General features: G+C 44.1%; 2 protein-coding genes across 2 annotated transcripts; one reads left to right on the forward strand and one right to left on the reverse strand.

Moving 5' to 3' along the window:
* Positions 1–813: 813 nt before the first annotated feature.
* Positions 814–8,089, reverse strand: LOC137008846 (nuclear factor 7, ovary-like). The gene is made up of 6 exons (XM_067370572.1): positions 7,041–8,089; positions 6,834–6,929; positions 6,455–6,685; positions 6,359–6,381; positions 6,159–6,277; positions 814–3,889 (listed from the first exon to the last, which is right to left on the reverse strand). The coding sequence occupies exons 1-6, from the start codon at positions 7,437–7,439 to the stop codon at positions 3,384–3,386; spliced, it is 1,374 nt and encodes a 457-aa protein (XP_067226673.1). The 5' UTR covers positions 7,440–8,089; the 3' UTR covers positions 814–3,383.
* Positions 8,090–17,114: 9,025 nt separating this feature from the next.
* On the forward strand, positions 17,115–19,207 carry LOC137003707 (nuclear apoptosis-inducing factor 1-like). The gene is made up of 2 exons (XM_067363980.1): positions 17,115–17,523; positions 18,924–19,207. The coding sequence occupies exons 1-2, from the start codon at positions 17,115–17,117 to the stop codon at positions 19,205–19,207; spliced, it is 693 nt and encodes a 230-aa protein (XP_067220081.1).
* The last annotated feature ends 5,793 nt before the right edge of the window (positions 19,208–25,000 follow it).

Raw genomic sequence — 25,000 nt, forward strand, 5'->3', positions numbered from 1 at the left:
GCTTGTCCATTCAGCGTGTGTGTCCTGGGCTGGATGTCACATGTTCGCTTTTGCAAAGTTACTGAATTCTATGTTGGCACAATGTGGACCATTGTCCGAGACTACAGTATCTGGTATACCATGCCTCGTGGACATTGTGTGGGTTTCACAATGGACATTGGGAGACAAACTCTTCAATTTGGGTTGCCATGTTCAGCCAATACAGAACATCCCTGACTCTTTCTTTGCATTTTACAACTCCAAGGTCTGATGCACGATTTTTCATCAGCATTTCTTGACCCTAACCCTAAGGCTGTATCTTTGAAGTCTGAGAAGCATGCGCTGTAATCTGGAGTTTGGTGCAGTGATTTCTTGAAAATAATTTCCAGTGTTTTTTGTTTTTTTTTATCACTTTCAACTTTCACTTCCTTGCCGTAGACATATTGATGAAATTTTTCACATCCATAAATTATGGCAAGTAGCTCTTTTTCAATTTGCACATATCTTTTTTGAGCATCTGCTACACAGTAGAACATATGGTCCCTCTCTAAATAGTGTTAAAGTAACACTGAAGCAGAGTTAAAGATAATGAGATAATTAAGCAATTAATAAGGCTGTGACTGAAGTCAGTTGTAGTTCTTGTGTTTCTCTTTTCTTCAGTGATTCTGCTTGTTAACAGCAGGTGTTCATCACTAATGCACAATCATCACTTAATTAATTGCTTAATTATCTCATTAACTTTAACTCTGCTTCAGTGTTATTTTAACACTGTTTAGAGAGGGACCAAATGTACTCTGAGCAGAGCTGATTTAACTCTGGAGATTTTGCTGTGTAAGAACGCTGGGTTAAAAACAACTATGTTTGGGTTTTTTATGTACAACCTTGGTAAAAATATGAAAAATACCTGAATTACCACATTGTGGCTCTAGTAATCACATTACGCAAGAGAATCCAATAAACACTTCTTTATAAATCTACAAAGTATCATACAGAAGATCGCAGGAGCAAATTAATACACAACCACATACAGTGAATCAAAGACTGATGGCTTAAATACACAGAGAGGGTGATCAACTGAACAGAAACAGGTGTGTGGAGCTAAATAACAACCAAGCAAACTAACTAGGGAAAACAGGCATTAAAAACAGGGACAGAACACAGTAAACTAAACCAAACTGAACATAGACAAGTAACACAATGACCCAACAGGATGAACCCATCAACTGGGTAAAAAAACGTGGCTTTTGTGGAGTTGAAAACATTGATCTCTGTTCTTCCTCCAGACTCCAGCATATATCATCAACAAAACTAATGAGGACAGTGGAAAGCGTCACATGGTTAACCTCCAGTCCGCTCCGCTCTTCCATACGGTGGGTCTGACGGGTCTGTCTGCTAGTTTACCACCCCATCGTCACCTGCATTCAGTGTTAAACATGACCCGAAACACATCGGGTCAGTCTGTTGACCGTTCTGACCTGTTAAAGGTGCCCTCGAATGAAAAATTTAATTTATCTTGGCATAGTCAAATAACAAGAGTTCAGTACATGGAAATGACATATAGTGAGTCTCAAACTCCATTGTTTCCTCCTTCTTATATAAATCTCATTTGTTTAAAAGACCTCAACATAACACAGACTGTTAGGTAACAGTCGGGGTGTACGCCCCCAATGTTTGCATATGCCAGCCCATGTTCCCAACATTATGAAAGGCATTCGACAAGGGCAGGCAGTAACGTCTGGATCTGCACAGGTGAATCTACAGACTAGGTAAGCAAGCAAGAACAATAGCGAAAAATGGCAGATGGAGCAATAATAACTGACATGATCCATGATATCATGATATTTTTAGTGATATTTGTAAATTGTCTTTCTAAATGTTTCGTTAGCATGTTGCTAATGTACTGTTAAATGTGGTTAAAGTTACCATCGTTTCTTACTGTATTCACGGAGACAAGAGCTGTTGCTATTTTCAATTTTAAACACTTGCAGTCTGTATAATTCATAAACACAACTTCATTCTTTATAAATCTCTCCAACAGTGTAGCATTAGCCATTAGCCATGGAGCACAGCCTCAAATTCATTGAGAATCAAATGTAAACAATATAACAGTATACAATACTCACATAAACCGACGCATGCATGCCACATGCATGATGAACACTTTGTAAAGATCCATTTGAGGGTTATATTAGTTGTGTAAACTTTGTTTATGCACTGGCCAGCTCTGTGGGCATGGAGCACAAGAATTAAAGGGCCAGTAGCCCTGAATCGGCTCATTTATAATGATGCCCCAAAATAGGCAGTTAAAAAAATGAATTAAAAAAAATCTATGGGGTATTTTGAGCTGAAACTTCACAGACACATTCAGGGGACACCTTAGACTTATATTACATCTTTTTTAAAAAAGTTCTAGGGCACCTTTAACAGGTCGACCTCACCGAAACACACCCTTAAACGGACTCAAATACATTCAGACACAAGACAGGCCATTACCCAAAATTTTACATTCAAACCCTCAAAACAATGAGATATTGTTTTGGAAAGAGTCTGGAAACCACTGGAAAGAGTCTGCGTTCAGAGCTGGCATGCTGGCGTGGATGGCTAAATGCTACAGTGAGGACCCGCCGCAGAGACAACGGAATTAGGACTGAAAAGGAAGAGTACTTGTTTGAAGAAGTCTGGAGGGGACAGGAACCAAAAGTAGTGAGAAAACCCAAAAGACACACCTAAACAGCAGAGACGAGACGTCAGAGCAAAATAACAGACAGGAAGAGGAAACAAACCACAGAATGACACTGGAATGACTCTGGTGGGCATGGTATTGGTGCGGAGTCTTTATGTAAATGGAAGGGGCAAAAGAGGAGAGACCGACGCCCACACTTCCTGCCACCCATCACTCAAAGAGACTGCTTGCTTAACGTCCCTCTGCTTCTTCCGGACAATTCCCCACCCCCGTCACCCTGCTCTCCGTCAAACATTCTGTTCTTTCCTCTATCTGTTCCTCACATCCAGCCTTTTCTCAGAGAGAGGAGAGGAGCCGCACCAGCTCAACATGACTGACAGCTCAACTATCACTGACTGCAAGAGGATCTTCATGTGTGAAATATACAGGCAAACCTTATTTTTCTTTATTATAACGTTTGGACACTTTCTGTTTCTGTTCTTTATTATAGTACTTTTTTCCATACTATGTTAGTCATTGAGGATCAGAAAATGTTCGATTACCAACATTCTTCAAAATATCTTTCTTAGATAACAGCCACATTACACTTTTGTGTTCAACAGAAGAAAGAAACTCTCATGTTTGGATCAACATGAGAGTAAATGATGAATTTTCATTTTTGGGTGAACTGTCCCTTTAAGAGCATTTCTGAGAAGTTTTACAAATACAAATACTGGAAACATTATGAGACACTATTGACTGGTAAGATCCTCAGAGAGTCACAAGGAAAACAGCAGAAGAAAGGAAAGAGTGTGTCAGTAAATGTGGTTGTTAATGTGTGTAGATGTGTGTTAGTTACAGGATCAGAGAATGACACCGTTCCTCTGTCATAGTCCAGATACACTCTCACATGCTCAAGATCCTGTTCAACATGAAAACCAGACCATTCAAACAGTTCCTCTGGTCCATACCGCACACTCCAGACACCAGTGTTAAATAAATCACGTCCCTTCCTCTGGTTTGATGCTGTAGTTACTCCAAGACTCCAGGCTAAACTCTCTGTAACCTCCACATCCCAGCAGTGTGTTCCTGAGTTAAAACCCTCTGAACCCAGAACACAGAGATGAGAGTCAAATCTCTCTGGATTATCAGGAAGAGGTTGATTGATCCCACTGTTTCTCACACTGGTCAGATCATCAGACAGGACGAGAGATGGATAAGCCGTGTTTGGATCCAGAATCACAGGAGCTGATGAGACACAATCAACAGCTGCTTTTATTCTGATGTTCATATAATGATCAAGAGTGAACCGTACAAAGATTATTATGAATTATGACACTCGTCCTGTTGATCAAACACATCAGACATCTTCCTCTGATCACTGTCAGTGTTTTTAGTCACACACTCATTTTTATTATCAGTGTTTAATGGCATCAGATACAAACATTAAATGATTAAAACTTTTGTGTCTCATCAAGAGAAACTGATATCTTGGAAAACTTAAAATCACAATCAATCAATCAGAGCTGTTGAGATGAAAAACTGTATCTGTAAAAATTCTGTTCATCTTCATCTGATCATCTTCATTAAACTGAATCTTAATGTGTGTGAATTTGTTTTAAATACTCTGTTACTGTCTAATGTGTTTGACTCAGTAATGAATAATAAATTATTTTAATATTATAAGATGTAATAAATCTGTGTGTTGTGAGTAACTGAAGCAGGTTCTTCTGGTAAACATCATTATCTGAACAAACCCTCTGTCACGAATGTGACTCCCACGGCCCTTCCTCCGGACGGCAGGAGGGAGCCATCACCGGAATACTGATCAGTTATCATTCGGACTACATTACCCATAGGCCCTCATTCCTGGGACTGATTGCACACACACCTGCACTGCATCACACTTACACACACACACACATCGCGAAGTCTTGATTTGCCTTGGTGATCATTCTGAGCATTTTCCTGTGGACTGTTACCTGTTATCGATTGGACTGTTTATTCTCTGTGACCCTTTGCCTCCTGCCCTGATCCTTGCCTGTTTACTGGACTTTGATTGTATTGCCGCCTGCCCTGATCCTTGCCTGTGACCTGATTCTGTTTGTCTGCCACCTGCCACGACCATTGCCTGTCCCTGTTTATGTCTCTGCCTTTGCCCTGTTTGCATTGTAAGTCCTTTTAATAAAAGCTGCAAATGGATCCAGATTCTGTCGACCCATCATTACACCCTCATCATTGTGTTTCTGAAACACAGAAACATCAAGATTCATGAAGTAGCGCTTCTTCTAGAAACCCTTAAAAATGATTCAGGATTCATGAAAATCTTCAAAGAAACATTTTTAATGTTCCTGCAGTTTTTGAAAATTTGAAATAAGTTCTCAAATATACCGATAATAACATCTTATTTATTGTCTCATTATATCCCTTACAGATCCCTTCTCCATATATTTATAATCAATATATTAAATGATTTAAATATATTGAATAATATATTTTGTTAATATATTAATAATAATACATAAGGAATTACCTCTTTTCATATATTGAGAAATATGTGAGAATATTTACTATGTTTTCACCTGATTTACTTTAACTCAATTAAGTTTCTGCTTCAAAGTATTTGAGTTCAGTTCATGAGGAAAGTGTGTTGGTGTTATTTCAGGGTTCATTTTGAAAAAAAGTTCAAAATACTCAAAACTTTAATGCAAATAGTTTCCTCAATTATTTTAGAGTTAAACCAAGGCAATATTTTACAGTGTGAGGAAAATTATTGCCCTAAATTTCTCAAGCAAGTTTTAATACAAAAGTCAATATAAAGACAAACAAAAGTGTGTTCTGAGTTAATTATTCCATATATATTTCAATATATTCAAACTATTTAATATTTTGATCATAAATATGTGGAAATATATTTTCTTTCTGTAAGGGATATTGTGTTTGGTTTTGAAGTCTTCTGATTGTCAATGTAAATCTGAACAATGTATTTTAGAATAAAAATATGATTCTTTATGAGATTTTGAATTCTTCAGAAGTTTTGTCTTAAGAATATTCTTAACTTTTTACAAAATAAGTTACAAATAAGAAGAAAATAATTGTATCCTTAATGTTGTGAATCTGTCTGCAGCTCTCTGAGGAGATTATAAAAATAATAATTTTCTTCATGAACTCGAGAGAGTCCTCTAGTAACAGAATCATAATAGAAACTCTCTGAGGATCTTGAAATACATATTGAAGTTCTTCAGTTCACAATATTATATTTGAGCTTCAGTGTTTCAGTCTGAAGAATCACAAATGAAACCTCAAGTATCTTTTCACTTTTACACTGTTGAGTTTGTTCTGGACTTGAGTAGAAAACAGAAACATTCTCAAAAAGAACTGATAATATTCATTACCAGAACTATATATGATCTTCACTTATTACAAACTGAAATAATTTAGAGCTTTTGTCTCATGAAAAACACCTGTATGATTTCCAGTGTGTATGTGTAAGAGCACAGATCTTCTCCAGACTCACTGTTTCGGACGATGTCCTGCATCTTCTTCCAGACTCTGAACTGCAGGTTGCCCAAGTAATGTGACACATGAATCAAAGCTCCAGAAGGCATCTGTGGATCCGGCTGTGAGATCTGGACTCTGGAAGAACATTCAGGAGTCAGAACTGCAGTGGCTTTGGATCAGAATCAGAGAGACCAGAGACACCAGCAGATCACTCACCTTTCCATTGAGACTGGAAACTTCTGCAGAACAAACACACCATTAATCATCAAGAACTCAATCAATCATCAATCAATCAATGATGTAAAATCAGACCTTCAGAAAGCAGACGTCATTGTCTTTCATCATCTCCTCCATGTCTTTGATTGTGTGTGAAAGAGCTGAGATGTGTCTATTCATCTTCTCAAGCTTCTCCTTCATCATCTGCTTCTTCTGCTTCTCTTCCTCCCTCAGTGCAATGATTGTAGCTTCTTCTTCATCTCTGAGAAACTGATGAAGCTTCTCAAACTGCTGTTTAATCTGACGCTCTGTGTGCTCAGCTTGAAACTGAAATCACAGTGTGTGTGTGTGTGTGTGTGTGTGTGTGTGTGTGTGTGTGTGTTTCAGTCAATAAAGGAACATGTAATTATGTCAGATAAATCAATTCAGCTGTTCTAATCAAACTTGTAAATATTTCAAAAATATCAGTCCTCACCTTGATGTGTTGAACTGTTTTCTCAAACTTTCCTTTAATGGTTTCTTTGTGTTTCAGTTTCTCCAGTAAGGACTTCAGTGCTGTATTGAGCTCCTCCTGGAATTTAAAGAGAAAATCTATAAGATACCAGAGATTTCTGTAATATGATCTTGTAGGTAATAGATAAGCTTAATCAAGTGTTTTTTCTCATCTGTAAATCTGTCTTACCTTATACGATGGAACAACTTCACTGATGGGTCTGAATGTGTGATTGACGTGTTTCTGTGAATCTCTGCACACTAAACACACAGGCTGTTTGTCCTCCAGACAGAAGAGTTTGAGTTTCTCACTGTGTAAACTGCAGATCTCCTCAGATCCTGATGAACGACTCTCATTTCTCTCCTTCAGAAGCGACTCACACAAGTTTTTTAACACAAGATTACATGGAGGAGGCTCATCCCTTAAGGATCTTTTCCTGCAGACAGGACACTCCTGAGTTTTCTTGGTTCTCCAGAACTGTTGAAGACACTCTTTACAGAAACTGTGACTACATAATAAAATAACAGGATCCTTGAAAATATCATGACACACAGGACAAGAAAAATCATCTTCAGATAGTGAAGCCATTTTCACTGTTTGAGCTCCAGAAATCTAAACTTTACTTTCACTTTCTGAAACGAAGGTTTAAAAAATAAATAACCAAGAGAATCACAAATATCTGCTGTCTGTTCAGGATCAAACGTTTTAAATCCTTCTTAAAAGTTTTTCCTCTTCATTCTTCATTGTTCACTAATTCTATATTGCTTTTGTCGAGACAAAGTCAGAATGACCGAAAGGAGAAATAACAAGTCAGTCTCTTTCTCGTGAGTGTTGAAAGAGGGAGGAGTTTGATTGTGATTGTGTTCAATCTCTCCCTCTCTCTGACTACAGTTCTTTCTACTTCAAGTCCTCCACTATTATTCTTGTTCCACAGAAAGACACAGTCACTTGTCTTAATGACTGCAGATCAGCGGCTCTCACAGCCGATCTCATCAAGTGTTTTGAGAGCTTTATTAAGAAACATCTCTTGACCCACTACAGTTTATGTACAGGACTAACAGATCCATAGAGGATGATATTTTGTTTACCATTCGCAAAATTCTAACTCACTTAGAAAATAAGGATAGTTATGCCTGATTACTATTTATAGTTTTCAGTTCAGCATTTAACACTATCATGCCCTCAAACATCATAACCAAGCTGTATATCCTGGGGCTGCATAACCTCCTGTGCTGAATAACTGGATACTGAGTTTCTTCACTGGCAGATCCCAACATGTCCACCTCTCAAAACACTCCTCCTGCACCTCGTAATGAAAAAAGGCGATCCTCAAGGCTCTGTACTCAGGTCCTGTACTGTTCACTGAGGTGACAGATGACACCACGATGAGAAGCTATAAAAGGTGTCAGAACTGGTCACATGGTGTTGTTTCCAAAGTAATTTAATTCAGAAACCATTTGCACGACAGGAACAGTTCTTTATTCAATAACAAGTCAGTCTTTACAGTCATAAAATACTCATATAGTAAACATTATTATGACAGTGATGTTGTGTCATGTCTCAGCCCTGGGCTGTGTTCAGACCTGTCTAAACATTGCAAAACTTTTTTTAAACAGAAACGGTGGTGAGTTGAACACCCTGTTCTGGGGCACATTCAAGCTCAAACTGGTGTGCAACGTTTTCCTACGTATTCCGTGTTGAACGACATGTTTCCTGGAAACGTTGTGCAACAGGTTTGAGATATGTTTTCTCTTGTTTGGTGGGTGTGTCAGAAATGTCAGCATAATCAGCATCAACATGCATATAAACCACACGGTATTAAAGAAACAGGTAGTAAATGTAATTAACATCAAAATAAATTCACAAGAGCAAGTATATTGTTTGCACATGTTTATTTACATTAATGGGAAAATAACTTAATAAGAGCACAAGTATAGATCTGGAACTTCTTCTCTAAATATAATTTAGTAATTGCAATGTCTTCTGGTCCATATCCTTTCCTTGGGAAGGTGTGCTAGACACTGATAGTAACATAAAAATACTATACTTATACATTTTGCTATTGTATTGTGGATACTTTCATAAACTTTCATAAACATAAAGACAAATGTTGGATCACAATAATTAGGAACCACAGTTTCCACAAATCCCTTTACTCGATTGAAATGTTTTATTCTGGACGGCAAGGGAAGTGACTGTAATATCGAGCATATTTTGCAGTATTAAACACATATTTTTACTGACTTCATCAGGCTCAGAAAATTCTTCAAAAAGAACACAAAGAATGGCCTTCTCAGCTGCCATAGTTGCATCTCTTGCATCATCAGAACAGGGTGTTCAATGCACCACCGTTTCCGTTTAAAAACATTTTGCAACGTTTTGTCGGGGCTGAACGCAGCCCTGATAACGCAATGGCAGCTGAGAAGGCCATTCTTTGTGATCTTTTTGAAGAACTGATATGCTATATTTTAACTATAAAAGTCTTACGACAAACATGTATTCTAATATCTTCAATTGTAGTGTATACCGAGCTACAACTAACACATTTGTAAACGAGTTTACTTGGACCCATTGTGCGAGCTGTCTCTTTAATATTTATACATATTGCTGCTGATTGGGTTGACATTTTTGACACACCCACCAAACAAGAGAAAACATATCTCAAACCCTGTTGCACACCGTTTTCAGGAAACATGTCGTTCAACCCAGAAATCGTAGCAAAATTTTGCACACCGGTTTGAGCTTGAAAGTCCCCCTGATCACACATTCGTTTGGCAGGAGGTGAAACTTTAATGGTGGAACAGTGGCCCTCATTTATCAAACGAATGTAGAAACCAGCGTACCTCTGAATGGAAAAATCAGCTTACGACAATGCTCACGTGTGATTCATTAAACTTTCGTATGCAGCCAATTCCATCGCACAAGTGAACGGTTGTTGATCAATGTGGTGGCTGAAAACTGTCGTCATTTAAATATCACGCCCCAAATTTTAGAAGCCTCGCCCTATACTTTATGACACAGAGAAATGTAACCTGGCCATGAAGAGCAAGTAATCGCATGAAAAATAAATGTAACTTAATCTAGAAACACCCCTCAACCTCGTAACTGCAAACAATAAAATTAATTTAAAAAGAAAATACCGGTAAATAAAACAAAAATCTTACAAAGTTTATTAACATATATAAACTTGATTATTTTAGTACCACTCTTCACTCCACATAGAATCCTTAAAATTAATTTTATTCAGAACAGAACAAGAACGAAAAATAAGTAGCTATAAAATTGTATATTAAATTATAAATTGAAACACCAATTAGACTATAGTGGCATCCATTATAAAGCAGAAATGGATTTATTTAGAGCAAAACATCTCGGGTTACGTCTGTAACCCTGGTTCCCTGAATAAGGGAACGAGACGCTGCGTAAGTCGCTTTGGGAATGCCTCTGCATGTTTCGTCTTGAAGCACTTGTGAAATCGAACCAATAGTGTGACGGGACGTCAGAGCGGGTGACGTCACGGACCAGGAAACTATAAAGCACCCCTGAGAACAAAGAACGCCAGCTTCTGAAATAAGGATGAAGCAGACGCTCACAGGCGTGCAGGGAGTATGGCTACGCTACGCAGTAGTAAGTCGCTTTGGGAACGCTATCCCAACTAGGCCATAAGACCAAATGCCTGTCTGTTATCTTTTCAGGACGACAGTACTGAGGACCCTGGAGTGGAGCCCAACTCAAGGTTATAGAACCTAATAAAGGTATGCTGAGACGACCACCCAGCAGCATCACATATATCATTGAAGGGAACCCCCGTCATTAAAGCCTTTGAGGCAGCCATACCCCTGGTGGAATGTGCCCGGACAGCCAAAGGAGAAGGCTGTCTGGAGGACTTATAAGCGAGCGAGATGGCCTCGACCACCAACTTACTCATTCTCTGCTTGGACGCCGGACCTCCCTTATTAGGAGATCCGTAACACACAAACAACTGTTCAGTTTTTCGCCACAGGGCAGCTCTGTGGACGTAAGCGTCTAAAGCCCTCACAGGGCAGAGCAGAAAGTTATGACACTTTTGCAAAATCCGCATTTGCAAAAGGTGGAGGACAAAAGGCCTCCGAGTACCACAGAGAAAACTTATGACTAAAGGGTTTCTACCCACAGAAACACCCTCTATTTTTGCGTGATAAGCAGAAATCGCTGCAATATATACCTTCAATGTAGAAGGAGTTAAACCATCTGAGAATTTTTCTTGGAGAAACTGCAGTACGTGACTGATGGAGGAATGGAACGGATCCACCTGAGACCGGCTACACCAAGTAGCGAACAGCTTCCACTTATACGCATAAAGTTTTCTCGTGGTCGGAGCTCTGGAATGGAGAATGGTCTCTACAACCTCGGTTGAGAGACCGGATTCTATGAGCTCGGCCCCCTCAGGGGCCAGGCCCACAGTTTCCATATCTCCAGGCGCGGGTGAATTACTGTACCGCCCGCCTAAGACAGAGGTCCTGTCTGATCGGAATCTCCATGGGGGAGCCTTCTAAGAGGGATACTAGATCCGTGAACCATATCCGGGTCGGCCAGAATGGGGCTACCAATATTAGATGGACCCCGTCCCGTCGAACCCTCTCCAGAACTCCGGGGAGCAGAGCAATCGGGGGAAATGCGTACAGACGCAGCCTCGGCCATGTCTGTACCATAGCATCCAACCCCAGAGGGGCTGGATGAGTCAGAGAATACCACAACGGGCAGTGAGACGTCTCTTTCGAGGCAAATAAGTCGACTTCTGCGTGACCGAAATTCTTCCATATCAGCTCCACCACATCGGGGTGGAGCCTCCATTCCCTGGGCCTCGGCCCCTGCCTCGACAGGATGTCTGCCCCCACATTTTGATGTCCCGGGATATAAGCTGCTCTCAGGGAGAGGAATAAAGCCTTGAGAATAAAGCCAACAGGAGTGGAGCTAAACTTCCGCTAGTGCATATTTCTCTTTACACTTCGGGACATTTTTATGAATGAACCCTGTCAGCTGTGAACTGACGTGCATGCTTCACTCCCAGCAAACAACACAGAGCTCGTGTGTATCCCCACCCGTGAAGTAATGAGGGTAGGGAGAAACACATGGTCTGATGCTGTTTGCTCGCCATTATAGTGTCTTTTATATACATATATGTGGTGTAATACTGATACTCTTGTTCTTAATCCAAAGAGATCGTTTCTGTATATGTAATTGACAGACAACACCAAATAAGACACACGATAACACAGAGCGCTGCTGAAGACTTCAGAAGCTGGCGTTCTTTGTTCTCAGGGGTGCTTTATAGTTTCCTGGTCCGTGACGTCACCCGCTCTGACGTCCCGTCACACTATCGGTTCGATTTCACAAGTGCTTCAAGACGAAACACGCAGAGGCGTTCCCAAAGCGACTTACGCAGCGTCGATGTTCCCATGAAAGGGAACTGAATTGGGCTCACATAGCCTACCTCTCATTCTGGAGGAATCCAAACGTTTCCATATTCGCGATGTAACATTTATTGGTTGCTGAACTACAGTTCATTATGTAAACTAAGGCTTTCTATTTTACTCTTGTTTCAATATCAATGTAAAACATCATCCTTCACATCCAAAAAAATGTGTTTGGTTGGGCGTTGTGCGTGCCGACTGGTACAGATGTAGGGGAGAGCAGTGGCAAATGTAACATCTCAAATTAGAAACGAGAACCAGAACCATGAAACTCATTTTGCATGTTCTCTGTGGAGATCCCTCTCTGCATGCCAAAGGAGAAGCTTCTAAATCACTTGGTAAAGTTTTTCTACAAAAAATAAAAAATAAAAAAAAATAAAAAAATAATAATAATAATAATAATTTTTGAGGTAGGCATATACAAGTCAATATCAATGTCATTTTATTTAAAGCACTATTTAAATCAACAACTGTTGACCAATGTGCTGTACATAAACATTAACAACACAACAGAATATAAAAATGTAATATGACACTATGCAATTTATTAAAAGCTATTTCAAACAAATAAGACTCAAGTTTTGATTTAAAAGTACCTATAGTTCTGGCAGTCCTAATAGCCGGCAGGCTGTTCCACAATTTTGACGCGGATGCTACAAAAGCCCGGTCACCTCCGAGTTGTAATTTTATTCTTGGAACCTTTGAACCTTTACTTCAAATTCACTTCAATGCACCTACTCTAATACACTTCCCATTAATGCTACTTTAATGGCCCTTATGTGCACTTTGAAATATGAACAAAATATTATGAATTATTAAATTAATTATTAAACTGATCCTGAGCAAAAAAAAAACAAAAACAAAACAACAAAACAAATGCAGAAAAGTTAAAATGTCAAATGAATACATAAACGCTTACTGCATGAAAATGTCTCGGTTACGTATGTAACCTTAGTTCCCTGAATAGGGAACGAGACAGTGCATAATCACTATAAGAACACCTCTGCATGATGTCGTTGTGAAGCATGGAAGCACGGTGAAGACGGAATGTCATAGGCGGGTGACTTCACTAACCAGAAGCCTACCCGAAAACACACTCATTCAGCTTTTGAATACTGAAGCAAGGCGCTTACGGGCATGCTGGGAGTATGGCAAGGTGACGCAGCATCTCGTTCCCTATTCAGGGAACTAAGGTTACCACCTCGACCACCCACTTGCTCATCCTCTGCTTGGATGCAGGGTACACTTTTCTAGGTGACCCGAAACACACAAAGAGTTGATCAGACTTTCTCCGCATGGTAGCTCTGTGGACGTAAGCATCCAGTGCTCTAACTGGGCACAGCAGATTAATCTTTTCCTGGTCCGACGTCATATATGGAGGAGGACAGAAGGCCTGCAGAACAATAGGTCTCACAGTATTAGTGAGGACCTTAGGAATGTATCCCGGATTCAGGGAACTAAGGTTACATATGTAACCGAGACGTTCCCTTTCAAGGAAATTTGCACTGCATAATCGCTATGAGAATGATAATGCCAACATCGCCATATGAGCAAGTGACCGTTCGTGTGAAGCCGGGGCACACAACTCACAGTAACACATGCGCCCTTGGAGTGGAGGTGAGGTCTAACTCATAAAACCTTATGAATGTGTGCGGTGAGGACCAGCCTGCCACATCACAAACATCTTGTAGGGATACACCCAAAATAAAAGCCCTGGAGGCAGCCATACTCCTCGTAGAGTGTGCTCTAACAGCCAATGGTGAAGGCTGACCAGCCGACTCATAAGCCAGTGAGATGGCCTCGACCACCCTCTTGCTCATCCTCTGCTTGGATGCAGGGTACCCTTTTCTAGGTGACCCGAAACACGCAAAGAGTTGATCAGACTTTCTCCACATGGCAGCTCTGTGGATGTAAGCATCCAATGCTCTAACTGGGTACAGCATATTGAGCTTTTCCTGGTCCAACGTCATAAATGGAGTAGGACAGAAGGCCTGCATAACAATAGGTCTCACAGTATTAGTGCGGACCTTAGGAATGTATCCCGGTCTGGGATGCAAGAAAGCCTTAACCACACCAGGCGCAAATTCAAGGCATGATGGAGATACCGACAGGGCTTGAATGTCTCCAATTCTCTTGTGAGATGTAATAGCAAGTAGAAACACAGTCTTGAGTATGAGAAACTTTTCTGGAACCTCTTTGCTCGAAGGGGGCCATAGAGAGGCCTTGTAATACAACGGCCAGATCCAAAGCCGGTATTATTGTGCAAACTGCAGGTCTAAGTCTCAAAGTGCCACAGAGGAAACGAGTTATAAGCGGGTGTCTCCCCAAACATACACCTTCAGTGTGGAGGGGGATAACCCTGTAGAAAATCTTTCCTGCAGGAATTCCAGCACTGTGCCAACGGGTCAGTTAACTGGTGATTTTTGCACCATGAAGTAAATAATCTGCGCTTCAGGGAATAAAGTTTTCTCATGGAGGGAGCTCTGGATTGGAGTATGGTCTCAACAACCTCAGTTGAGAGACCAGAGCTTATGAACTGGGCCCCCTCAGAGGCTAAGCCCATAGCTTCCATAACTCCAGGTGGGGTGAAGAATTGGCCCTCTCGCCTGAGAGAGAAGGTCCTTCCTGATCGGAATCTCCATCGCAGAGCCATCTAACAAGGACATCAGGTCCGAGAACCATACTCGGGCCGGCCAGAACGTGGCTACTAATAACAGCCAGGCCCCGTCCCGGTGAACTCTCTCCAGAACTCCTGGGAGCAGTGCAATCGGGGAAAATGCGTACAGCAGCAGCCTCAGTCATGGCTGTACCATAGCATCCAGCCCAAGAGGTGCTGGGTTTGTCATCGAGAACCACAGTGGACAGTGAGTCGTCTCTCGAGATGCAAACAGATCCACTTCGGCTTCACCGTAGTTCTCCCACAGGAGCTTCACCACCTCGGGGTTAAGTCTCCACTCCCCGGGCCTCGGCCTCGGCCCCTGCCTTGACAAGATGTCTGCTTCCACATTGAGGTACCCAGGGATGTAAACTGCCTTGATGGAGAGCAGTTTCCCTTGGATCCACAGGAGGATCTGATGAGCCAGTTTGTATAACGGGCTCGATCTCAGACCCCCCTGGTGATTTATATATGAGACCACCGATGTGTTGTCTGATCGAACTAGCACATGATGGTCCCTGAGGTCTGGAAGGAATTGTTTCAGTGCCAGAAACACCACCAACATCTCCAGGCAATTTATGTGCCAAGAGAGATGATGTCCTGCCATAGACCTCGAGCTGAACGACCACTCATGATCGCCCACCAGCCCGTGAGGGATGCATCTGTCATTAGCGTGACAACCAACACAGGTCCCTGTGACAGAAACCAAGGTTGCTTCCATATACGTGACCCTGATCATACGAAAAAGATTCCCCCTCGGTGAGAACCCCTTGGTTTTGAGCCACTACTGCAGTTGTCTCATGATCAGCAGGCCAAACGGTATCACGTTGAACGCTGCTGCCATAAGACCTAACAGTCTCTGGAACTGTTTCACAGTGAGTGACTGGCCTAGCTTTATGTCTGAGACAGTCGAGAGAATCGAAGTTATGCGAGCAGGAGATAGACGAGCACACATGACATTTGAATCCCACACCACGCCTAGATAAGTGGTCCTCTGAGCTGGAGAAAGCACACTTTTCTTTGCGTTTAATCTCAACCCCAACCTTTTCATATGAGCAAGAACAACATCTCAATGTTGAACCGCCATCTGCTCTGATTGTGCCAGAATCAACCAATCATCTGTGTAGTTTATTATGCGGATGCCCCGCATACGCTAGGGCGTCAGAGCCACGTCTGCATGTTTGGTGAAGGTGCGGGGTGACAATGCCAGGCCGAAGGGAAGAACCTGATATTGGAATGCTTCACCCCCGAAACTAAACCTTAGGAACTTCCTGTGTTGCGGGGGGATTGATACATGGAAGTATGCGTCTTTTAGATCTATCATGACAAACCAATCCTCGGATCTGATTTGTGACATGATATGTTTTATTGTCAGCATCTTGAACTTGAGCTTTGCTACTGTTCGATAACTGACGCAGATCTAAAATCGGACGCAATCCCCCGTCTTTCGTGGCACAATGAAATAGCGGCTGTAAAACCCTGACTCCCTGCTGGGAGGAGGAATCCTTTCTACAGCCTCCTTTCGCAGAAGAGTCTCTACCTCTTGTGCCATCACCAGAGCCTGCTCGAGACCCACCACTGTGGGTAGGACCCCGTTGAATCGGAATGGGCGTGATGTGAAATGAATCACATACCCCTTTTTCTGTTGTATGCAGGACCCACTGAGATATTTCTCTTTCTCTTTCAGACTGATGGGGCTTCATATGGAAAAGCCACAGGGAGCATGGAAAACATCTCGGGTTACATGTGTAACCCTGGTTCCCTGAGTAGGGAACAAAATGCTGCGTTATGACGCAATGGGAACCTTCTGCGTGATTACGTAGTTGAAGCACTCTTGTATCTAACCAATCATGTAGCGAGACGTCAGAGGTGGGTGAAGTCACGGACCAGGGGCCTCATGTACAAAGACTTGCGTTGAATTCATTCTAAAACATTGCGTACAGACAAAGCTGAAAATGTGCGTACGCACAAAAAAACCCAGATGTATGAATCTCTGCATACGAAAAATCCCACGCATATTCTCTTTGTACATCCCAATTAACGTAAAATTGAGCGCACATGCACGAGCACAACACCCCACCCAGTCTCCTCCCTTAATTAAATCTATTTAAATATGTTAATGAGTCCACTTGGGCAAAAGAAAGTAGTAAGAAAATGGCTAAAGCAAGCGGCAAGAAACGAAACTTTACAGAAAGTGAATTGGAGGTGCTACTATCAGAGGTAGAAACGAGAAAAAATATTTTATTTGGAACTTTGTCCTCCGGAATTAATAACAAAAGGAAAAAATATGAGTGGGAGAGTTTGGCTGATGCCGTCAATGCGGTGGGATCTGAAAGTCGCACTGTAAATGATCTTAAAAAGAAATGGTCTGATATAAAGGTGGACGTTAAACGGAGAACTGCTGCGCACCGACAAAGTGTGGGCAGAACAGGCGGTGGTAAAGGGGTCGATGAACTTACACCCTTTGAGCAGAGAGTTGCCTCTATTATAGGTGACACTTTACTCTCTGGAGTAGTATCTGCTGCTGTGGGAGACTCGGATTTACTGCAGGACTGCCACGAAGGTAACCAATTTCCATTTGTTTTTACTTTGGTACAAATACCTTAACAATTTAATTTTCAAATGCATGCAATGTAGCGGACTGTAACGAGGTTAGTAGATGTGGGAAGAAGGAGGCGGGAACCGGCGAACATTCAACAAAACTTTAATATAAAATAAACAAACAAAACGAAAGTAATGCCGGCAGACCCTCGCGGACGTCTGCCGGCCACACAAACATGATAAAACATAACATAAAGTCCAGGCCTGGTCCTCTCTCGTCCTTCATTGTAGTCGCTCCTCCTTTTATGCCTCCGGAGCTCCTCCGTGAGAGCCGTTCCCTCACGGCTCTCGCCCGCCCTGCTCGTCACATACCCCCAACGCCCCTCGCAGGCCGGGGGGTACCTCCGAGACTGCGCTCTACTCCCCCCCGGGGCCTGTCTCGGCGGCCGCAGCACCTGGGGGTAAGGACAGACGAGATGAGAGAAAGGAGACGGAAGCAAGGGGAGCGACAGGACGAGAGAGGGGAGAGAGGAAAAAGAGAAAAAAAAAAATCTTGGTCCGGTTCCCCGACACACTGCCGCTCGGTCCTCAGCCTGCCAAGAGGCTCTTCTTCGCGGTGCCATGCGGTGGCACTGGACGCTCGGTGGACGGCCCGATCCTCCGACTGAGGGCAGCCGGCAGCGAGTCCCCCGTTCCCTGCTCCTCCCCTTTATGGCGGACGGCAGCAGGCTCTGGCCCACGGCGAACGGCGGCGACTCCTCCGCTCCCTCTTGGACGGCAGCCACCCCACCTCGTCCCAGGGGCACGGCCTCGAGCTCTCCATCCCACCTTTCACTAGGCTCCAGTACCACCGCCTCGGGCAGCCTCTCGCGGTCTTCACTCCCGCGCTGCCCGAACTCCGCAGCACCGCGATCCCCCTCAGCAGCGAGGGCTCTCCGACAGCATGTCCCTCCTTCCTCCCGGGTTTCGGCACCAATGTAACGAGGTTAGTAGATATGGGAAGAAGGAGGCGGGAACCGGCGAACGTTCAACAAAACTTTAATGTAAAATAAACAAAGAACAAAACGAAAGTAATGCCGGCAGACCCTCGCGGACGTCTGCCGGCCACACAAACATAATAAAACATAAAATAAAGTCCAGGCCTGGTCCTCTCTCGTCCTCCACGGTAGTCGCTCCTCCTTTTATGCTCCCGGAGCTCCTCCGTGAGGGACTCAAGGCCGGTGCGCCTCCCAGGTGAAGCTCATTAACACTCGCGCCACCGGCCTCGCGCCGTTCCCTCACGGCTCTCGCCCGCCCTGGTCGCCACACGGACCAAAAGTACACCAGAGATTTTACGTATCCATTGCATTTATGGCAAATGCGTGTACCCATTAATAAGGAACAGACTCAAATCACCGTTAACATGTGCCTGTGTTTATTTAGACTCATATGGTGCAACAGCCGGAACATCCACTGGCACGCACTCGGAATCCGCCCCTCCTGAGCAGCCAGCGCCCACTGTGGCCAGCGTCTCCAGTGTTTCTGGAGTTTCCGGTGCTCCCCCCAGTGCTGAGGCCCGTCCGTCTGGCCGCGTCTTGACACATGCAGTTCTGGAGTCACAACAGCAAATCGTTATGGCCATTGGAGAAATTAACAGTCACCTGAAAAATATCACTGACGCACTCACAGACATAAGCCACTCATTAAAGGAATTGGTCAAAAAATGAACTTCGTCTCCAGTTACCATTTATATTGTCGCAATCACATGTTGACGGGCCTGAATGGCTTGTTGGTTGGGCTGCACATACATTGGTCCTGGGTCAGGGTCATCTGGCGGTGCTGCCACATCATTAAGTGGTATGCCATGCCTGTGCGCAACATTGTGCAGCACACCACAGGCCAGCACAATGCGGCATACCTTGTCAGGGCGGTATAACAGCATCCCCCCAGTCCTGTCAAGGCAGCGCCACCGACATTTCAGCTGCCCAATCGCCCGCTCTACAACTGAACGAGTGCGAGAATGGGCATCATTGTATCTGCGCTCTCGGTCAGTTTGTGGGTTGGTGAGGGGGGTTAACAGCCACGTCTTTAGTGGATAACCGCGGTCTCCTGAAGGGTTGTTGAATAATTAAATGCAAATAAATAAAAATAAAAAAGTACTATTAGATAGAACCATAACTTTAAATGCATCACTCACCAAGAAGCCACCCATCGCGCACCCTGCCAGCTTGGAGCCTCATCCCAACCATGCTGTTGGTTAGGATGTATGAATCATGGGTTGACCCAGGCCACCATGCCACAATATTTGTTAGGCGCATTTGTGCATCACATATTATCTGCACATTTATTGAATGGAAATGTTTCCGATTCACATATGCAAATTCATCTTCAGATGGCGCCTTTATAGCAATGTGTGTGCAGTCGATCGCTCCGATTACATTAGGGAAACCGGCTATCGCTGCAAATTGCGTTTTAATGTTTGGCTGGTCAACTGCATCATATGGGAACCTTATATACCTGGTAGACATGCCGATGATCCCGTCCCATACAGCTGGCATTGCGCGGCTCAAAGACGACTGGTTTATTCCTGAGCGGTCTGCCAGTTCCCTTTGGAAAGAACCAGTTGCAAGGAAACCAAGTGTTGTCAGCACCTGTAAGGGAACGGGTATTGCGTGGCTCCTCGCTGTCTCTCTCTCTAGATTCGGACCCAACTCAGCACAGAGTTCCAAGAGGATAGCCCTTGGAAATCTGAAACGGCTGATAAGCCAGTCATCATCCTGGGCCAGAAAATCATTGTGGTCCCTAAAAACTCGTTCTCTTCGGATTCTGCCATTAGCAATATCCTCTAATAAGGCCAAAGCTGCCATTGCCATAGACTAAGGGTTGTATCAATTTGCACATGCTTTTATATGTTCTTACTTAATTGCATAATTGATAGAATATTCCCATAAGGCTTGTGTGACAATATATGTCAATTATTTTATAAATTGCAAATTAATAGCAATGCTTCCCACAGGTGGTGGGTGCGATAGACTTGTAGAACAATTCATTGTGTAATGTTTGCAACTTCCCTTCATTGCCTGTAAGAGTCGCCAACGGACAAAAACAATGAGAAATGTACGTACGCCAGACATGAAATTGGCGTGGAGAAACGCACATTCTCGCGTTAATTTCAGTGTTGGTACATCCGACCGTGAGCGTGAAAGCTGGCGTACGCAAAGTTTTTGTGCGTACGCAAAGTTGATACATGAGGCCCCAGGAAACTATAAAGCATACCGGGATTCAGAGAATGCTAGCTTCCGAAATAAGTCTGAAGTAAGCGCTCGCAAGTATGCTGGTGGTACGGCAAGGCGACGCAGCGTCTCGTTCCCTACTCAGGGAACCAGGGTTACACATGTAACTCGAGACGTTCCCTTTCATGGGAACTGTCGACGCTGTGTCATAACGCATTGGGAATGCAATCCCAACTACGCCGTAACGTCAAGTACTCGCTTTATGTTAGCTCGACAGGACAGACGACCCTGGGGTGGAGCCAACATCAAGGTTGTAAAACCTAATAAATGTGTGCTGGCATGACCATCCAGCTGCATCACATATATCATTGATGGAAATTCCTGACATCAAAGCCTTTGATGCCACCATACCCCTGGTAGAAAGGGCATGGATAGCTAATGGAGATGGCTGACCGGCCGCTTCATATGCAAGTGAGATGGCCTCAACCACCCACTTGCTCATCCTCTGCTTAGATGCTGTGCCCCCTTTTCTAGGAGACCCATAACAGACAAATAGTTGGTCTGGCCTACGCCACAGGGCAGCTCTGTGGACATAAGCGTCCAAAGCCCTCACTGGGCAGAGCAGATTGAGTTTTTCCTGATCCGAAGATTCAAATGGAGGAGGATAAAAGGCCTGTAGTACCTTAGGCACATAGCCTGGTCTAGTGTGTAGGAATGCCTTTACCATTCCTGTTGCAAATTCGAGATAAGGAGCAACTGAAAGTGCTTGCAAATCTCCTATCCTCTTCAGAGAAGTGATAGCTAATAGAAAGATAGTTTTTAGAGTGAGGAACTTTTCTGGAAACTCCTCTAGTGGTTCGAAGGGAGCCTCGGCTAACCCTTCCAATACCACGACCAGGTCCCAGGCCAGAGTTCTTGTACGCACGGGAGGCCTCAACCTCAGTGTACCATGGAGGAAGCATGTAACGAGGGGGTCTCGACCTACCAAGGAATCCCCCAGAGGAACATGATAGGCTTCGAAGCTGAAGGAGATAAACCATCCAAGAATTTTTCTTGGAGAAATTGTAGCACAAAGCTAATAGGAGAATGGACAAGGTCCGTATTATGTTGTCTACACCAAGTAGCAAATAAATTCCATTCATATGAGTACAGCTTCCTCGTGGAGGGAGCTCTGGAGTTAAGGATGGTCTCCACAACCTCAGTTGGGAGACCAGCATCTATTAACCTGGCCCCCTCAGTGGCAGGCCCATAGCTTCCATAGTTCTGGGCGAGGATGTATTATCATGCTGCCCGCTTGAGACAGGAAGTACTGCCTGAGAGGAAGCTCCATTGGGGAGCCATCTAAGAGGGACACTAGGTCCGAAAACCATATCCTGGTTGGCCAGTACGAGGCTACCAGTATTAGGTTGGCCCCTTCCTGGCGTACCTTCTCCAGAACTCCCGGGAGCAGAGCGAATGGGGGAAATGCGTACACATGTAGCCTCGGCCACGTCTGCACCATGGCATCCAGACCCAGAGGTGCTGGATGTGTTAGGGAGTACCACAGTGGACACTGGGTTGACTCTCCCAAAGCAAACAGGTCGACGTCTGCTTGACCGAAATTTTTCCATATGAGCTCCACCACCTCGGGGTGGAGTCTCCACTCCCCAGGCCACAGCCCCTGCCTCGACAGAGCGTCTGCTCCCACATTTTGATACCCTGGGATGTAAGCTGCTCTCAGAGAGGGAAGCTTCCCCTGGGACCACAGGAGGATCAGACGGGCCAAGTAATAAATTTGGCGAGACCGCAGACCCCCCTGATGGTTTATATATGAGACCACCGACATGTTGTCCATACAGACCAGCACATGGTGGTCCCTCAGGTCTGGGAGGAAGTATTTTAGTGCAAGAAATACAGCCATCATTTCCAGCCGATTTATGTGCCAGGAGCGCTGATGGTCCTCCCATATACCCTGAGTTGAGCGACCACTCATGATCGCCCCCCAGCCTGTGAGGGAAGCATCTGTCATAAGCATTACGTGATGACGAGAAGTCCCCAGCACGGGTCCCTGGGATAGGAACCAGGGATTTTTCCACATGATCAGAGCACGAAGGCATTGCCACGTGCAATGGATTTCCCCTCGGAGAAAACCCCCTGGTCCTGAGCCACCACTGTAAGGGTCTCATGTGCAGAAGGCCAAAAGGTATCACATTGGACGCAGCTGCCATCAGACCCAACAGTTTCTGGAACTGTTTTACAGTGAGTGACCTGCCTAACTTCACCCCTTTCACGGCTATGAGAATGGAACTCACACGAGCAGGAGACAGATGTGCCTGCATCGTGGTGTAGTCCCAAACTACACCTAGATAATTGGTAGTCTGAGCCAGAACTAGCACACTCTTTTTTGGCATTGAGCCTCAGCCCAAGCCTTTTCATGTGGGACAGAACAGTATCTTGATGCTGGACTGCCAGTTGCTCTGATTGAGCTAGGATCAACCAATCGTCAATATAATTCAGTATGTGGATGCCCTGGAGTCTCAATGGAGCCAGAGCTGCATCCAAGCACTTCGTGAATGTGCGGGCTGATAATGATAGGCCGAAAGGAAGAACCCTGTATTGGTAAGCTTCGCTCCCAAAAGCAAACCTGAGGAACTTCCTGTGATGAGGATGGATGGACACATGAAAGTAAGCCTCTTTCAGGTCTATCGCCACAAACCAGTCCTCAGACTTGATCTGTGGGATAATCTGTTTGAGTGTAAGCATCTTGAATTTGAGCTTTTGTATGGAGCGATTTAGCACACGTAAATCTATGATAGGACGTAGTCCTCCATCCTTTTTTGGAACAATGAAGTAATGGCTGTAAAAGCCTGACAGCTTGCTGGGAGGAGGAACCCTTTCTTTAGCTCCTTTTTGCAAGACCGTCATAACCTCTTGTTCCATAACCAGAGACTGCTCGGTGGTCACCACTGTGAGAAGGACCCCGTTGAATCTGGGCGGGCGAAACCTGAACTGAATTCTGTAACCCTTTTCTATGATGAGCAGCACCCATTTCGATATATTCGGTAGAAGTTTCTATTCTGCCATAAAATTCACTAAGGGAACCAGTCTCTCGAGACTGGCCTCTGGTGTTTTTTGAGCACTTGTTACGACGTTCTGAAGCGGCGCACCGGCAGAAGACAGACGAATCAAGTGATGACCGGCCCTCCTCGGAGGGTCGGTGGAGACCGCTGCGCCCTGACGCACACAGGGTGGCAGGGTTAGCATAACGGCCCCCTGAGGGCGCTGAAGGGGGATGGGTGTCAGATATTCTAACACAGGACCCCCTCCGGAGGGGGCTGCCCTCATGGGTCCTGGCCCACAGATGACAGGACCTCTTGGTGATAATAACAGTCCGCAGATCTGTCTTACTTCACAAAGACTTCAGCTGTGTCGCCTGTCCCGGTCCCCAAGCTTTCTGTGGGGGAGCAAGCGTGGCGACGCTTTTTTTTTTTTTTTTTGATGAACGGTCAGACCAGTGCCCTGAAACGGCAAGCCGGCAGGGAACAACTGAACTGACCACTCTATGACCCTCCTCTTCTTGGAGGATCACTGGAAACCGCTGCACCCTGAAGCACACAAGGTGGCAGGGTTAGCAGACCAGCCTTTTTTCCTTTAAATTCCTCAGAATTAAATGTATTCAGTATTTCATTTAATCCTCAAATTAAATGCAGCTGCTTTGTTTTTGAACTGACGTGCATGCTCCACTCCCTAAATTCAGAAAGATATTTGATTCAACCTCTCAATTAAATCGATAAAATAATCAGACAAGTATATCACGGTCTGAATATTTCAAATAAACAATAGTCATGGTTTTCAAACACAACTGAATGGTTTTTTTATGTTGGAATAATAAACGTGTGCTTTTGGAACACGATATGTGTGTGAGGTGGCAAGTCCTCAGATCGATATCACAATATCCACCTCCTCAGAGCTGGGCATGTGAAATATCGGTGCCTCAACCCGGGGAAAGAAACCGCAGAGTGTGCACTGAACCTGGCAGGTAAGGGCAGAGAAAGGGTGGCACCCGTCTCTAACCCCTCTGTCAGATCCATTTGTGAACCCCACGAATGGAGCCTCCGCCCTGCCTCAGCAGAAGTGGGACCCGATCCGCGGTGAACACTGGAATACAGCGTCCTGAGAGTGAGTTTTTTACAGTGCACACAGACAGCTCCCTCGAGAGCTGCCTGGGCATGCTCAACTCCCATTCAACTGCTGTTTCTCGCAGTTTGTCTTTTTTATATATAAATATATGGATTGGTGTGAGATACT

The sequence above is a fragment of the Chanodichthys erythropterus genome, chromosome 3, assembly GCF_024489055.1.
Source record: "Chanodichthys erythropterus isolate Z2021 chromosome 3, ASM2448905v1, whole genome shotgun sequence".
NCBI classification, from domain to species: Eukaryota; Metazoa; Chordata; class Actinopteri; order Cypriniformes; family Xenocyprididae; genus Chanodichthys; species Chanodichthys erythropterus.